Here is a 16,533-nt window from a genome sequence, read left to right as displayed (position 1 = left end):
AGGAAAAGTGGTAAATCAGGGACTGTTCAGACAAATCTGAACCACCTGTTTAAACACATGGTAATTTAAAAATTAAAGAGAAAAATACTTCTAAATACAGAACTCTAAAAGCAAAAGATAATGGAACTGGTTTAATAGCAAGAATTTAATGGTCATGGCTGTTTATAAGCGGAACAAAACCTCCAACTGTGATGTGATAGCTGAAAGGGTAAATTGTCCTTAGATGTACAATACCAGGCAATATCAGGTGGATATTGAAAAGTGACGTTATCTCAGTTCAGAAAATTATTTCAATTAACCTACTACGGTGGATCCATTTCAAGCAACCATGTCCAAAAAGGGCATTGAAAAAGAAATTAGGTTGAATTTCAGAAAAAGTTCAAAAGCAAATGTTAAAAATGTTACAGAAAACATGCCTTATACAACATGCAAACTGTTTTATCCAGAAGTGTAGAGATAACTTGTTCATGAGCTAAAAGTTGCTGTGCAAGGAGGGAACTTGATAGTAGCTGCCTCTAGACTGTCAGAATAAAAAACATAGTAAGAGCCAATAAATGTACATGAAAAGAGGGTAATTCAGATTAGAAGTAAAATGGAATGAGTTAGTTGCTGGAACAACTTAACTAGGGACATGGTGGATTCTTCACCACTGGAAAACTAGCCATCTTTAAAGATGTTCTGTAGTTAAATCAAACATATAGTTTTGATAAAGACGAAGTTTTGATGATCTGAGAGTGGTATTATACAAGCAGTAAGACTAACTGACTGTAAGAATTCATCTTCTGGCCTTAGAGTTCTGACATTCCATTAAAGTATGTCTCAGATGTACATCTTAAAAATCACCATTTCCTTCCTCTCAATGGTAGTCTTTCTGAAAACATAGGCATCATGAAAATAACTGTTTGTTAATAATTACTTCAATTTGACATAGAGACAAACAAAATGATCCAGGACTGCTGGATATTTTTTTTTGCTGTTTATCAAAAATTGTTTGTATATCTAACCAGAGGATTAATCAGTTATCCCTGTACAACCCACCACAGGGCAAAGGGTGGAACAAGAGTTTCCTAAAACACGGTGTGGTGAGAAATTTATCCAATGACAATTATAAATAACAACAAAACCAAGTTGTTCTATGAGACAGTTTTTGTTGCAGTATCCTAAATAGATAGATCCCCAGATGCCTGATAATATGGTTAAACTTCTCTTCAGGAAAGAAATGCAACATAAGGATTAATTTAGGTATCTCTCCTCTGCCTGGCCAACCAATTCCATGGAAAGGAGTAAAAACATCATGCTTTGAAATGTCCGTGTCTCTGACAGAAGTTTGGCTAGAACAGGTTATGAAGTTCAAAAGTTATTTAAATTTGGAAGGCAAACTGACAAAGGCACACGGTGGCTTCATCAGACTTATTTCCTTAAGAAAGCAAACTAAAAATAAATTTGGCTTTTTAATTCTAATTGGCTTCTTAATTATTTCTTTAACTGATTTTCCTCAACTGGTATCAGTAGATGCTAAAATAAATATTCCCAATGCCATTTTTATAAAATTATTTTTCCGACTAGAAACCATTTTTAACTTTGTATGAGTTTGTGTATATTATCTGCCTACGAGTAGGCCACCAAAACCTGCAGATCACTAAACACATTCTTTGATTTTCCTATTGCATTTTTAAAAAAACAGTAAGTTGCAGTGAAAATAATCCAAGAACCAATAGGAACTCCTAGGAATAGATTCCAGCCAAATACCTAGTGGTATTTTAAAGGACTTACATGTTTTCTTGATTATGGAAACATACTAAAAAGTCACAGTGTTCAATTAAGAGGATAGGCAATGATGTTTCCACTGATCCTTCTGGTCTCATGTTGTTTGTTTTGCAAAACTTCGAAGTATTTTGCCCTTCACCTAAGGAAGACAATCAACAATATTAGCTATAAAAAAACAGTGAAATAAAGGAAACAGATAGGAAATAAGGGAGAATTGGAAGTAGTAAAGCAGCATGAACTAAGACCACACTCAAGAAGTTTCTATATCAAAAGATGGATATATCCTAAGAGCCAGCCCTCTTGAAATATCTTTCCTCATTATTATGTTATTTTTAGTACTGTCTTCTTTTAAATACCTAGAGATAAAATCCAAAGAGCCTACTTAAGAACTGAAAAGGATTTGGCAGAATGTAGGTGAGTTAATCTCAAAAAGTGACTCTGAAAGCCATATTCCTACAACCCTTAAACATGCTGGGTACCTTTCCACTTAGCCTGGACACTAAAGTTCCCTTGACACTAAAATTACCACATAATCCAAAACCAAGATGGAAAGTCACCTCAGTTTCACCTTCCCAATGAGTCTCCAATCCGTTGTGCATGTGCAGTTCACACCTAGGAACTACTAGCACCGAATTCAGCATTAGGCACAGACACTACATCACTCTCTTTCAAACATCTGAAGATGAAAGTGACATCCATATATTTTAAATAATAAGAAATGTAGCAGTCTTTCTCATTAGGTTAGGACCTCAGGATTATTGAAGCTGGACTACTAGGCAGCTAAGAATACAACAGTCCTTGGAGCCAGAAAAAGAGCAAGCAAGGGAAACCAGATCTCTCTTTCCCTAAAGAAATCTCCCTCTTGCTTGCCTTTAGCAGGACCCCAACTCACTTCAGCTAGTGTGCAGGTGGTCTGAATGCCTCATTTGGGAACATGGAATCACCTTGCTGAGTTTACCAGTGCAGTCTTTAAAGACTTAAATACTCTGTGTTATACCACTAGAAATACCACAGCCAGAGAAATATCATATCATGGAAGCACTGGTATGGATAAAAAAAAATAAATTAAAAAAATAAATTTCTAGAAGCTTTAGAGGTAACTGAGAAATGGTACTCCACTTAAGACAATGAATGAAATTTTAGGCACTGGTTCTGTTCTCACTGAAGCCTTGGGCAATTAATTCAATAAAAAACAAAGAGTTAATAGTTCACATCATGCAATGTTTTATAAGCAGATGAATTGGCCAAGATTTTATTACAGACATACATGCATAATTTTTTCCAGATATGCCAATACCCAACTTCATACCAGCTCCAGTAAGAATTCCATGCCACAGTCTGAGACTCATAACTCTACAACTTATAATAAATTCTCATGGTATAAAAAGCACACAATCAGTAGCCAATAACAACTAGAATATACCATAAACAGCATTCCAGAAGCACTGTGTTACCTATTTCTTTTCCAGATTTCCACACTTTACTACAGAATTTCTCTTGCTCTTTCTTTAAATTGATATGTGCTACACAACGGTAATTATGATCACTGATTAAACTGAAGATCCAAAGCTGCAAGAAAAAGAAAAAGCAATTTCGATAACCTTTTGACACTAAACATAAAGCTTACATGAATACAAACTAAAGGTCCAATCTTTAAAGCTGTTGATGTAACTAATGAATTTTTGTATCTGGAATCTCACCTTGGACCAGAAATTCAATTATATGCATTTCTAAGATTATCAAAGGATATATTCAATATTAGCAAAAGCAGCCATTATCAATTCAAACTGCACATCTAATTCCCACACGTTTATGTCTTTGAAAAAAATTCCTCAGACTATTTCACACAATTAAAAGTCACAGGTAACCTGCATGTAATTGCTCACCGAGTCATGTACATGAATGTCATTTATACCTTTCTCTTTTTAGGCACCACTATAGTCTATCTTTAATTTCCTTCACAATTCACTGAAGGGTAACACTGAACAAAACAGCTGGAAAATCTCATGTAAATATATTCTTAACATTTAAGAGGAGGCAAAATGCATATTGACATTTATTACATTTTGTTTAGAATTCCAACATGCTGAAATCATAGTCTTTTCCATTTATTGTCATGTGTTTCATTCCTTGGCCAAAATAGAAGAAACCTATTTTTCACCTTTTTTCTTTTAAAACAGATATATCTCTAGCCTCTCAGTGTAGTCTTCTTATATAATCAGTGATTGTGCTCTTAAAAACCTCCCTGGTTTTCAGGAAAAATTTCCATTTTGTAATAGGGGACTTATATACTATATATGGTTTATGCTCAAAGCATTGAATTATGCTTACTAAAATAACTGTTGTAACAGTTCAAAACATGTATGCAGATTGTGAAGCTTTTTTATAGACAGATACATTAAACATAGTTGACTGTTTTGACATAGAGACTAAGTTTAATGGGTAATCCTTACCTGTCCCTCAGCACATCCAGTAATAATCTGTTTATTTTCTTCATCAATTAGCAGACTTAGCAAAGGAAATGCTGCTTCAAAAAAGATAAAATTATTTCCAGAGTAGACACAAATCAGATATTTAATTAAAATACATGATTCAGTATTGAATCCTCCTATTCATAAAGACAGTTGAAAGAAACCCATTACTGCAATTCTTACAGTTGCACAATGTTTTTTGTGCCTCAGCCTTTGTGTTGCTAAGGGCTTTTCCATTTTTCTATGAAAAAGTATATATAAGAAAGAAAACTTACCCGTTAGTACTCCTGACTGATATATTAACTGGCCGGTAGAATAGTCCCACACCTTTAGGAAAAAAAAAGTAAAGATAGTCACCTACTGAGATCTTTAAGGAAAACACAAACTTCAACGGCCACCATGTGGTGAAAACACAGAAATGCAGCCATTGAAAGTGATGCAATATGGTAAGGATTTTTTGCAGCATTTTTTTCTAACTACATAGGGCTTTGTTTAATTGATAAGTAGCCGTAGTGAAAAAGGTGAAACTCACCTGGTATGGATACACAAAATAATTATTATTGTCTTTGCTTAGGTTGATCTCTTAGGGCCTTAAGCTGAATTAATGAAAGACATATTTGAACTGGTTCTAGATTTCACATAGGAAGCTTGCATAATTTCACAATTTTCATATTGGGCTCTGGGATAAGAGGTCATTAGTAATAATAATGATACTTATTATGATCTATAGACTCACATATAAGTCAGCTTTCATTATTAACATGACTGTTTCTAAGTGATGCATTCTATGTCTAATAGTTGATTAAGAAAGCTAAATAAAACCAATTTTTTCCTCTCATGTTGTTACTTCTATGAGCTTTCCTCTCCACAAGTAATTCCACTACATTTATCACAGCTGTCACAGCTGGGATTGAAAAAAATCACAGCTAGACACTCCCTGCTTTCTGAACATGGCTGGGAGCCTTTGTTTAGCTCCCAAGGTTTTCTCTTTGTTCTTGTTTCATTTCTCTCTGAATGTAAACATCATTCTTCTGAAAACCTGTTTCCTAAGATCTTGTTTCACAAATTCATCTGAAGAACTTCTCATCTGTTTCACTTCTTTAGCCAAGTAAAAGGGCTAGGGGAGTATAAGGTTTTGGACACTGCAAGTCCTGCAATCACAGGAGCCAACTGTCACAGACTCCAGCATGACTGCCCTCAGAGAATTACCCCTGACCTACAGAATCAGGCAGAGAAAATAAAACTTGAAGAATTCCTTACTAAATTATTTGAGAGACTTGCAAAATATTTTCATTTGATTGTCATTTTAGTCCCAACATTTATCAAGGTTAAAAAAAAACAACCAAAGCTTATTCATTAGGATTTTGTATAATTTATCAAGTCTTCGTTATATTAATATGAAGAAGCATATGGATCTTTTCCTTCAGTCATTTGTACCTTGATTTTATTTCTTACATCAACATAAACTACATAAGAAACAATCGATCAGAAATTCAGAATTATTAATATTTCCTAAAATTCCAATTCAATCTTTGCATTTTTTTGTCCAAGACCAGGACAAAAATCAAAATCACATTTTCTGAAGAACAGAGAGTTATATAAAAATTAAATTTAGGGGGAAAAACCCCAACCCAACCCAACCCAAAAAACCCGACCAACCTTTGATATAGAAAACTTTAATTTTACTTGAGCTTGTAGAACCAAATGTTTGGGTATGTTTAGAATCATACAGAGGACAATCAGTAGTAGACTAAACTGTTCTAATTGAGGTACCCATCCCAGTATCGCCTGGAAGATACACCTGGGTTCACTCAGGCTCCTTGTTTCCCCTTACTAAGTTGTCTTCAATTGCCATCATGTACAGCAGCAGCAATCCATGATGTCATCATATAAAATGTTGTCTGGCAAAAAATGCTACCAGTATGCAATAACCCAGCCATTGCATGCAATAACCCAAACCAATATTCCTGAAAGGGAAAATTCCAGTCAATGTCAGCAGACTCAAAGTTAAATGCTTTCATTCAGTTCAGCATACCTGAAACATTTCAGTTACAGCCAAACTGATCAAAATATTTTATTTCCATTTGGTAGATGATAATAATCACCAAAATAGTCAACACTTCGCTGTAGAAAGTTTTGAATATACAAAACCTGAATTGTTCTTTTAAAAAAAGAGTAATTAATTTTTTAAATAATTTCCCAAGCAACTTTAAGAACAATGTCCTGATCTCTATAAAGTCAAAGATTATTTTTGCTTAATCTTCAGAAAATATTTAAAGGGAAAAAAAGACTACTTCACATATTCACTAAATTACATTTTTTTGAAGTGTGGCTCTACAATTTCCTTGCCTTAAAGGTTCTGTCTTCTGACACTGATATAAGCATATTTTTCTCCCATGTGCAAAACTCAACAGCAGTCACTGGAGCCAGGTGGCCATCCAATTCAGCTAGTATATCTTCATTCTGCGATTAGTCAATGCAAATTAAAAACAGATTAGATTTCAAACTAAAAATGACAATTTGTTGAATGTTTTCATAATTAATAACTGTTGCTAAAAATTGTCAGATTTGGATTCAGAATATTAATTCAATAAAATTTTTCTTATTGAAACTGCAGCCCTGTATATCATCCTGCTGGTGAAACCACTATGTATTACATTTGCTTCTTCAGAATGAATGATATAGGAGCAATTCTTCAGATGTCCTCAGAATGTTTTCTTCTTCTAAGTTATTGAGATATTGTTTCATTTCAACTTATTTAATCTAGTCTTCTATCTGGTATATGGTGCATTATCAAGCATTAGTTCATACTTATTTTCATCTATATGAGAAAAATGAATGCTTTTGCTTAATTATACTGACATTTCTGTACCAAGATTTTATATGAAAGTGAATCAGTTAAAGAAATACCAGTACCATGGCTACAAAGAATGGTATCTCACCTTTGCACTTAGCATGTAGATCCGACTTCCAGCACATACCGCTACTTGTTGATCATCTGGACTAAATCTTACATGAAGCACTGTTCCCAAAAGAGTTCCTATAACAATTCCTTGAGGTGTTAATCCTGCAGCAATTTAATTGTTAATGAGACTCAATGAAATATAAAACTGTGGTGCAGTGAGATTCTTACAAACTTTGCATAGCAGTTATCTAACCACAGAGCTATCCCAGTTTCTGTCAGGAAGATGTACAGAACAACCCACAGTTTACTTATACCAGGCTATTGGAAAGTAAAGCACAGAACTGTGCACCAGCAGGATTCCTCCATCTGTATTGTTGCCTAGACATGGTCTGGTACTCTTTGAGATACTAACAAAAGGTGTGCCCACCAAATCCTACTTCCACCGAAGACTGCCAGGGACAGCAGGATGATGTGCCCAAGGAACCAAGTAGTGCCATGTTCATTTTGGAGGCAAGAAATCCTGACTGAAGCCCAGCAAAAGAGGGGTTTGAAAAATACTTCTTCCAGGAGAATATCCCAGCCACTCAGCCATCAAGCAAGGGGGACTTTCCTTCTCTTGGTTTTAATTCTTCTGTGGGAAAGGGCTGAAAAGAGTAAGTACACCACTAAATATCATTACAGAGTATGATGAGACTAGCTTTGAGGCTTATGTTTCATCCCTCTCTTCACGACTTCATTGTGGTCACCTCACTAGTTCAAGCAGGCTGGTTTCTGCAGATCCCTATTTTATGATGCTACCATTAACTATGTGAGGAGATTTTGGACATCTCATTAAATTTTAGGATTTCATAGGCAACAAATTAACTAGGATACAGGCACAACTAGATGTGTCCTTTTCTAGGTTTTATCCTAGATGTTGTGGAGTGTTTCTACAATTGATTAACATGGTCTACCGGGGTGGAGAGATGAATCACACAAAGAACTCCTTAACTACCTTGACACAGTTGGTAAGAATATGGTCAGAGAAAACATGCCAAAACCATGCGGTAAGAATATGGTCAGAGAAAACATGCCAAAACCATGCAGAGCACAGTCTGGCGAGAGAAAGACTATACAGCATCTGCTGAAGAGCCTGTAGATAGAGAGAAAAAGAGCAAGAAAAAATCCAGCAGCAGAGAATCTGGTTCTCCTATGTCTTTGTATTAAAACTATACATCCTTTTTATCTGTCTGCTACTAACCGTCTATTCCTAACTTCCATTTTTGTTTCCTCCAAATTCATAGTCCCATTTTAGGCACACTCCCTGAAGCATTCTTTGATTCTTTATGCTACTTTTACATGGAATAAAATGTAATAATTTCATTTATTATAAAAGCACTTAGACTGGTCAGTTTTCTTTACAACATTAATTTTCATAATATGTAGATTTGCAAATTCAACATGGAGTAGAGTACAAGAGACAACTCCCACACATTATATCATAGGCAAATCTCTAACTACAGGTAACAAGGAGGAAACTTTTAATAGTGTTCGACAATGCCATGCAACTCTCAATACTGACACCACAGCAGCACTGTAATACCTCTCAGTTATCATGCCATAACAACATATTTTGGACAGAGTGTCACTGGGACTCCAGTGAGTCGTGACTCTGGCGCTCTTGCTCCCTTTCTTCCACTTTCATTATTCCTCTACTTTCCAATTGATTTAAGCTTGAAGAGGGGTTAGCACTGCTCCCTAGAATCTAACTCCATTGGTCGAGGCTCCAAACCAAGATGGCGGACAGGATACTAGAACTTCTGCTTTCCTTGTGTTTCTGTGTGTCATCATAACTCTCTTTCAGTCAGGCATTCTCCTCCCAAATCGGATGACACATGACAACAGTGTTCCAGACACAGACAGAAGCAGAGGCCAGACTGGAGAAAGCAGGATATAAAACACTAGTTCTGCAGATATTCCAGAAAAGGTAGCATTTAGTTATTTCGGCACTGCATGGTTAGTTATGCAGTGCTGCTATGATTAAGAATTTTCCTGTCCGTTTTATTCCCCAGCCGTAGAATTAACTGCCTTTGCAGCGCTTCCCTGCCCTTCCCCTAGGTTGCCAGGACCCGCCGATTCCCGCACAGCACCTTGGCCAGCTCCCGGGGCCGCCGCCGCCCGCCCCCGGCACCCCCGGCAGCCCCGGCGGCTCCGGCAGCCCCGACGGCCCCGGCACCCCCGGCAGCCCCGACGGCCCCGGCAGCCCCGGCGGCTCCGGCAGCGCCGGCCCAGCCCAGCCCCCGCCGCGGGGGCTGCACCCGCCTGGGGCGTGCGTGGGGCCGGGTGGGCGCCGGGGACCGCGGCGATTGTTAATGCGGGGCCTGCTGAGGAAGTGCGACGGCCGTGATACTTGGAATTTAGAATATCAAAGGGTTAACTGGTTTTGCTTAAATAACTGCATTGGTGCGTAGGCTTCCATGCCTCGCTAAGTAGGGGGAACACTTGTAACCTTGGTGGTCACAGAGGAACTCAAACAAGGAACTTCAGGGACTGATAACGAAGAAACAAGGAAGGCTGCAAAAATGGAAGACTGCCACAAGCATGAAGTCAGCAGAATTCACAGTAACTAGGATAAAGGTAAAGACGGCAGGGGGAGATCACGACCACCGACTCAATTAAAGGATGAACCCCTCCCATGCTCTTTGAGCATGAGCTGTAAAATGCAAGAGCACCATAACTTTCATTCGAGCCAAGGAAACTTCAAGCCAACAAGAGCAGGTCTTCAATGAATAATTATAAAATGACTGCCAATGACAGTTGTAAGGGGGAACTTAGAAATGGCATATGTAAACCTGAATTGTATCAATTGTTTAATTGTAGGGTGAGCTAGTTTTGTGTGGAATACCACCTAGCTTTGCGCAAATCTGCAATAAAGAAATACCTCGATCCTGTGTGTAATTCAGCTCTTTACACACCGGGTAGAAGAACCCTGACTTTTGGGACAACAGCCAGACTGGCTGGACTACTGGCCTGATTCAGCTTGGCATTGCCGAAGAAGAGCAACAGAGAAATGAAGCACTATTTATCACTGTTAGAGCTGCTGATTCTGAGTGGCTAATGCATGCTACACAGAAATAACAATCTTTTTATAGAAGTCATAGTGGAAGAAAAGGAGGTGCTGGGGGATTTGTCTTCTAAGGCGGCCATTGTTCAGAGACTGGCTGGGCATTGGTCTGCTTCTAGGAGGTGGCGAGTGATTGCCTCTACATCACTCCTTTTTTATATATGTAATATGTATATGTTACATAAATAATACTCTTACCTTCTTGCACCTTCTGTGTGCATTCATCAAGATTCCACACTATCACACGTTCACGAGAAGCAGAGCAGACAAGAAGTGGCTTGATTTTACTTCCAAATGACACCGCAGAAATTGAGTAAAGGTGTCCTGACAAACGTAATGGCTGACAAATGTAGATAAAGAAGAGTTAAATGAGTCACTTCAGACTAAGATTATGAACAATACAAAATTACAAATGGATAATGTACATGCAATTAACAAAACAGTAATTAATTATTCTTTATTGTTTCAAAATTCTTCATAGCAGCTTGCACGGTGCAGCGCTTTGGATTTTCTGAGGAAAACAGTGTTGATAACACACCAGGGTTTTGGCTGTTGCCAAACACTGCATGCAGAGCATCAAGGTTTTCTCTTTTCCCCACTCTGTTTCGGCCCCCCCTAGCCCCAGCAAATAGGCTGGGTGTGCACAAGAGACTGGGAGGGGTCACAGCCAGGACAGCTGACCCCAACTGGCAAAGGGATATTCCAGACCATATGATCTTGTGCTCAGCAATAAAACTGGGGTATTGGATGAAGAAGCTGCTGGGGATTTGGGGGAGTGTCTTCTAAGGTGGCTGTTGCTCGAAGCCTGTATGGGGATTGGTCTGCTTGTAGGAGGTGGTGAATGATTGCTTTCGTATCTCTTCTTTTTCTCTCTTTCCTTCACTTGTTAAACTATCTTTATCTCGACCTGTGACTTCTTCTCACTTTTGCCTGTCCCATTCTCGCCCCCACCCCGCTGGGAAGGAGTGAGCAGGAGACTGGGTGGTGAAACATCTGCCAGCCAGGTTCAACCCACCACAGGAGTTTATATTATTCTCATCACAGTAACAAAGCTCGTAACAAATGCTAGTATCGTCCCAGCATTAAAATGAAACCTGACACTCCTACACGACCCTCAGATATGATTGTTTTTGTCTTCCTTTCAAGTCTTCTGCTAAAACAGCAGCCTGTGAAGGGATGTATTGTGGTTTTACCTGAGCAGTCGCTGTATTCCAGATGCACAACTCATTCTGATGCAAAGGGAAAGCACAGTGATGGTGACTACACGCCAGCTGAACAAGGGACTCCGACGGTCCGGATTTAAACAAGTGTTTTTCGCAGACAACCTCAGGATCGCAGCTTTCTCCAGAAGAACAACGCTCCCCCTCACTTTCCATCCTCCGGCTGAAGAAAGCCCCGCGGCCGAGCACCTCCGCCTCACCGGCTGCTCCCTTCCCGCCCGACAGCGCGGGTCTCCCCGCACCACGCCGCCCGCCGCGGGGGCACCCCTGAGGCGAGGAGGCGGAGGGGCCCGCCCGGCTCCGCTCCCCTCCCAGGGAGGGAACAACGCGTCCCCCGCCTTACCCCGGCCCCGCCGCCTCCCTCCGCCGCCCAACGGCCGGCCCGTTAACCGGGGTCGCCGAGCGGGACAACTCTCCCTCAGGGCCCCGCGCGAGCCGGCCGCCCTCCCGCCCGGGCAACGGCTGAGCGCGAGCCTAACGGCTCCGACCTCCCCCCTCCCTCGTTCTCTAGAACATGGCGGCGTCGCCAAGGGGCGTTAGCTCTCCACAGCCCTGCCCCGGGCGGTTGGGAACGCGGCGCGGCCCAGAGGGGCGAGGGACGCGAGTGTCCCTCTCAGCTCCGCTCTCCTGGGGGATGAAGAGCACTGCGTCCGGCTCTGGGGACCCCAGCCCAGGACAGACACGGAGCTGTTGGAGCCGGTCCAGAGGAGGGACATGAACACCTCCCCTGCGAGGACAGGCCGAGGGAGTTGGGGTTGTTCATCCTGGAGAAGAGAAGGCTCTGGGGAGATCAAACAGCAGCTGCTGAATACATAAAGCGGGTTTGTAAGGAAGATGGAGAAAGACCTTTTACCAAGGCCTGTAGTGAGTGACAGGACAAGGGGCAATGGTGATAAACTGAAAGAGGGTAGATTTAGATTAGATGTAAGGAAGAAGTTCTTCCCTGTGAAGGTGGTGAGACACTGGAACAGGTTGCCCAGAGAGGCTGTGGCTGCCCCATCCCTGGCAGTGTTCAAGGCCAGGCTGGATGGGGCTTGGAGCAACCTGATCTAGTGGAAGGTGTCCCTGCCCATGGCAGGGGGTTGGAACTAGGTCATCTTTAAGGTCCCTTCCAACACAAACCATCCTGTGGTTCCACGATGCAGCGGGCACAACACGGACCAGCCCATGACAGCATGTGGAGTAGCATCACGGCAAAGAAAGACAAACCTCTTCCTCTCACCAAGTTTGTGGATGGTGCCACATTGTGTGTGGGGGGAAGCAGTCACCACGGTGGCAGGCAGGGCTGTCAGTCAGAGGGACTTGCCAGGCAGGAGAAAGAAGCTGACAAAAATCTCATGGAGTACAAGAAGAGTGAGTGCAGAGTCCTGCATCTGGCACAGCATAAGCCTGTGCAAGAACACAGGCTGGAGGATGGATGGCTGGGAAGCAGCTCTGCCGAAAAGGAGCCGGAGATCCTGCTGGACAAGCTGAATATGAGCCACCACTGCGCCCTTGCAGCAGGGGCAGCCAACTGCATCCTGGGCTGTATTGGTAATAGAGAGCAGCCAGCAAGTCCCAGGAGTGATCCTTCCCCTCTCTTTGGCACTTGTAAGACCATGGCTGCAGCACTGCATTCAGTTTGGGGGCTGTTGGTACAGGAAGGATATTGACATACTGCGGTCAGTTCAGTGGACGCCAACCAAGACGGTCAGGGGGCTGGAGAGATGTATGGGGAGAGCTCCTCGAACGAGTCGTCCTTAACTCAGAACTGACGACTAAGCCAGTCTTGCCTGACTGGACTCGCCTGGTGCTCTGAAGCTGTGAATGGGGGAAAAAAAGTCAAAAACTCGTGGATTGAGATAAAGGCAGTTTAATAGGACAGAAAGGAAGAAAATAATAATAATAATAATAACAACAACAGTACTAATAACAATAGCAAAGTGACAATAACAGCAATAATAATAAAAGAATGGGAACGTACAAACCGAGCGCAGGGCCCCAGGCCCCGGCGGGGGGGGGGGGCGTGTGGCGTGTTCCGTGTTGCCATGACGACGGCCCCGCCTCCCCCGCCGGCTCTCGCGATAGCAGAGGGCAGGGGCGGGGCAGGGGCGGGGCGGCGGGAGCGCTCGGCGGTAACGGCGGTGAGTGGCGCGCGCCGCGCTCGGCCGTGAGGCGAGGCGAGAGGCGGCGCGGAGGCCTCACACACACCCTCCACCCGTCCGGTCCGGTCCGGTCCGATCCGGTCCGGTCCCGGCGGGGTGCCGCCGCCGGTGCGGCTCCCGGGGCGTGCAGGGGGAGCGGTGCGGCGTCCTGCCCTGCCCTGCCCGCCGGCTCCTCAGGGGCGGCCTCCGCGCTGCCCCGCCGCCCGCCTCAGCCCGCCCTGGGGAGGAGCTTGCCCCGCGGCGGCCCGGCCGCGCTGCGCTGCCGCACGTCCGCGAAACCCGCCGTTGGGCCTCGTCGTTGCCGGAGCCCGGTGGGAGGTGAGCGTGGGCTCGCCGCTGTGCCCAGGGCCTCCCCGGATCGCTTCTCCCGGCGAGTGCTGTCCCAGCGCCGGAGCGGTTCCCCTTGTCCCCAGGTAACCGGCTCTGCTCGGCTGTGGAGCCCCTCCGATTCCCCCGCTCGGGTGTTTCGTCGCCACTTCGGTTCCGAAGCGGCCGAGAGGCAGCTCCCCGGTACAGGGAGACAAAAGGCAGAAGAGTGGTTTGGTTTGGGTTTTTTTTTCTGTCGCTGTTGAGGGTCTCCTGTCAAGTTGTGCGAATGCCGCACTTCCTTCTTTTTCACTGTCCTGGCAGAATTGTGGCCCTGCAGTACAGAGGCCTCTGGGGCAGAAAACTTGGAACTACAGAAATATTCGTACATTTTTTTCCCTAGACCCGTTTAACTGTAAAACCTCTAAGGTTGAAGTGACATCTCAGCAGAAGTAATGCAGTTTGTTTTGATGCTAGCAGGGCACAAAACAACTTACTGGCAGCTTTCACTTTGAAGAACATTGTAGTGTCCTTACGGAACAAGCGAGGGGGTGAGAACTCTCCTCTTACGCATGAAAGTGCGTATACTTGTGGCTTCTACACTCGACTGTGATTTGCATGTCAAACTCGGTCAGCTGTACGCTTTGGAAGCCTTCAGCGAGGTTTGGAGCTTGCTGCTTTGTACATACACACTTGGTGCAACTGTTGAAAGGACTGGAGCGCTGCCCGTATGCTCAGGCTGCCCGACTGGGAGCACACAACGAGGAGGGAGAGGGTGTAAGAGCCTTTATCTGGCAGCTGTCCTTTCCATCTCCCCCTTCCCCCAGCAACGTCAGCCTTCTGTTCTGTAAGAAGTGCTGGAAAGTGCTGAGCGTTTGTACGGTAACAAAATCTTCAGGAAAGTAAATGCATTTTTTCAGGGAAAATATGCCAAGTTTAGTCCTAGAAAAAAATCCACACAGCAGAATCATAAATAAATGTATTATCTTGCTAGATAACTTATTTTTTATTTCTAACTCCATTCCCGGTGCAAGTCAGAATGCATACTGCTTCACGCACACATCCAGCTTTGCACCTTTCCTGTCTTCTGAAGTTAAGACGAGAGGATGGAAGAACAAGTAGGACACCCTAAATACCTGATACAAAGTTAAGCTTCTTCAAGCATGCAAAAGCCACCTTTTTTAACTCCGTTTTTTTAAGCTGAGGCTAAAATCCTTATTTGGTTTCATCTTTTCTGGGTATCTGTCAAATTTGGCATGTATACAGGTAGAATTAAAAGGAAGTCCCTGTGTCCATTCCAGACGAAAGAACACCTGCCTGATTAATTTCTCTTTAACTTCTTGAAGAAATTCAAGCTGTGAAGCTTGAAGAAGTTCAATCCTACAGAGCTCTGAATCTTAGCAATAGTTTTTGTTGTTATTAAAAAAGAAGGAAGGTTAATTAACATAATTGAAGTTGCTTAACTTTGTATGGACCAGAGGGGATTTATAAAAATTACCAAATGAAAAAAAAATTTCGATCCCTTCCAAGAATGGAATATACTAAAATCTGAATTGTGTTTTGTATTCACAGGGTAGTGCACGGTACGCAGGAAGAGTCTGAATATAACTTAAGACCATGGCAGCACGCTGGAGAAGAATCCTGGTAATATTTGTGGCAGCTCAAGTACTATTTGTGGTAAATACCTTTGAGGAAGAGGATGTACCTGAAGAATGGATTCTTCTTCATGTTGTTCAAGGCCAGATTGGAGCAGGAAACTACAGCTATTTGAGACTAAACCACGAGGGAAAGATTGTACTTCAGATGCGGAGTTTAAAAGGTGATGCGGACTTGTATGTATCCGATCTGACGCTTCACCCCAGCTTTGACGAATACGAGTTACAGTCCGTAACTTGCGGCCAAGACATTGTCCACGTACCTGCGCACTTCCGCCGCCCAGTGGGAATCGGGATTTACGGTCACCCCTCTCACCTGGAGAGTGAGTTTGAAATGAAAGTATACTACGACCGAACAGTTGTACAGTATCCATTTGGTGAGGCTTCTTACAACCCTGAGGAGGTGGAGGCAAGCCAGAAATACTCACAGTCTACAGAAGATGAACCTCAAGATGAGGAGTCTGTTTTCTGGACTATACTTATTGGAATCTTGAAATTAATACTTGAAATTCTTTTTTAAATTGATAGACACTGGACTAAGTCACACTTCAGCCTGTGAAATTGAAATGAATGACTTGCTGTAATATTTAATACTTTGTTACGTTTCCTGAAGAGGTATTCAGGTTACTTTTCCTAAACCAGAAAGGAAGTGGGGGGAAAAAAGCCATATTTAATTTTATATTGTAAATCCTCCCCCATACGTAAAATGTGCAGCAAGCACAGCATTTGCGGTGTTCCTCAGAGATCAGGGCTCAAAAACAAATGTATGGTGGTTGGGATCTTGTTAAATTCACTTTAAACAGGTGCTTAGGAAAATCAGCTCCAATCCCGTATTTTCCTATTCTTTTTTTATAAAGAAAAGTGAAATAAACTGCTGCACTTCAGTGCGCCCCCTCTCAGTTTAGAGCATATTTAAAAATAAAACCTACTACTTTTCTGAGCAAGTATCTCTAGGAAAACTA

The 16,533-nt window shown here is 42.6% G+C and overlaps 2 protein-coding genes across 4 annotated transcripts in view; one reads left to right on the top strand and one right to left on the bottom strand.

The window, feature by feature from the left end:
* WDR27 (WD repeat domain 27) overlaps positions 1-11,650 on the bottom strand; it is a 132,362-nt gene extending 120,712 nt beyond the window's left edge. Inside the window, exons 1-8 of the mRNA XM_069800816.1 lie at positions 11,440-11,650; positions 10,445-10,586; positions 7,181-7,305; positions 6,588-6,701; positions 4,514-4,565; positions 4,221-4,291; positions 3,222-3,336; positions 1,774-1,906 (exon numbers count right to left, since the gene is read on the bottom strand). Coding sequence (XP_069656917.1) covers positions 1,774-1,906; positions 3,222-3,336; positions 4,221-4,291; positions 4,514-4,565; positions 6,588-6,701; positions 7,181-7,305; positions 10,445-10,586; positions 11,440-11,622 — 935 coding nt within the window. The 5' untranslated portion in view covers positions 11,623-11,650. The remainder of the gene's footprint in view (positions 1-1,773; positions 1,907-3,221; positions 3,337-4,220; positions 4,292-4,513; positions 4,566-6,587; positions 6,702-7,180; positions 7,306-10,444; positions 10,587-11,439) is intronic.
* Positions 11,651-13,560: 1,910 nt separating this feature from the next.
* Positions 13,561-16,162, top strand: C13H6orf120 (chromosome 13 C6orf120 homolog). 3 transcript variants are annotated; one of them, XM_069800814.1, is made up of 2 exons: positions 13,561-13,589; positions 15,489-16,162. In XM_069800814.1, the coding sequence occupies exon 2, from the start codon at positions 15,534-15,536 to the stop codon at positions 16,089-16,091; it is 558 nt and encodes a 185-aa protein (XP_069656915.1). In that variant the 5' UTR covers positions 13,561-13,589; positions 15,489-15,533; the 3' UTR covers positions 16,092-16,162. The 3 variants fall into 3 exon arrangements, with proteins under 3 accessions (XP_069656915.1, XP_069656916.1, XP_069656914.1); XM_069800815.1 differs by lacking the exon at positions 13,561-13,589 and adding an exon at positions 13,605-13,928; XM_069800813.1 differs by lacking the exon at positions 13,561-13,589 and adding an exon at positions 13,606-14,023.
* Positions 16,163-16,533: the final 371 nt, after the last annotated feature.

This window comes from Haliaeetus albicilla, chromosome 13 (assembly GCF_947461875.1).
Source record: "Haliaeetus albicilla chromosome 13, bHalAlb1.1, whole genome shotgun sequence".
Lineage (NCBI taxonomy): Eukaryota > Metazoa > Chordata > Aves > Accipitriformes > Accipitridae > Haliaeetus > Haliaeetus albicilla.
This window is presented reverse-complemented; position numbering and strand designations above follow the sequence as displayed.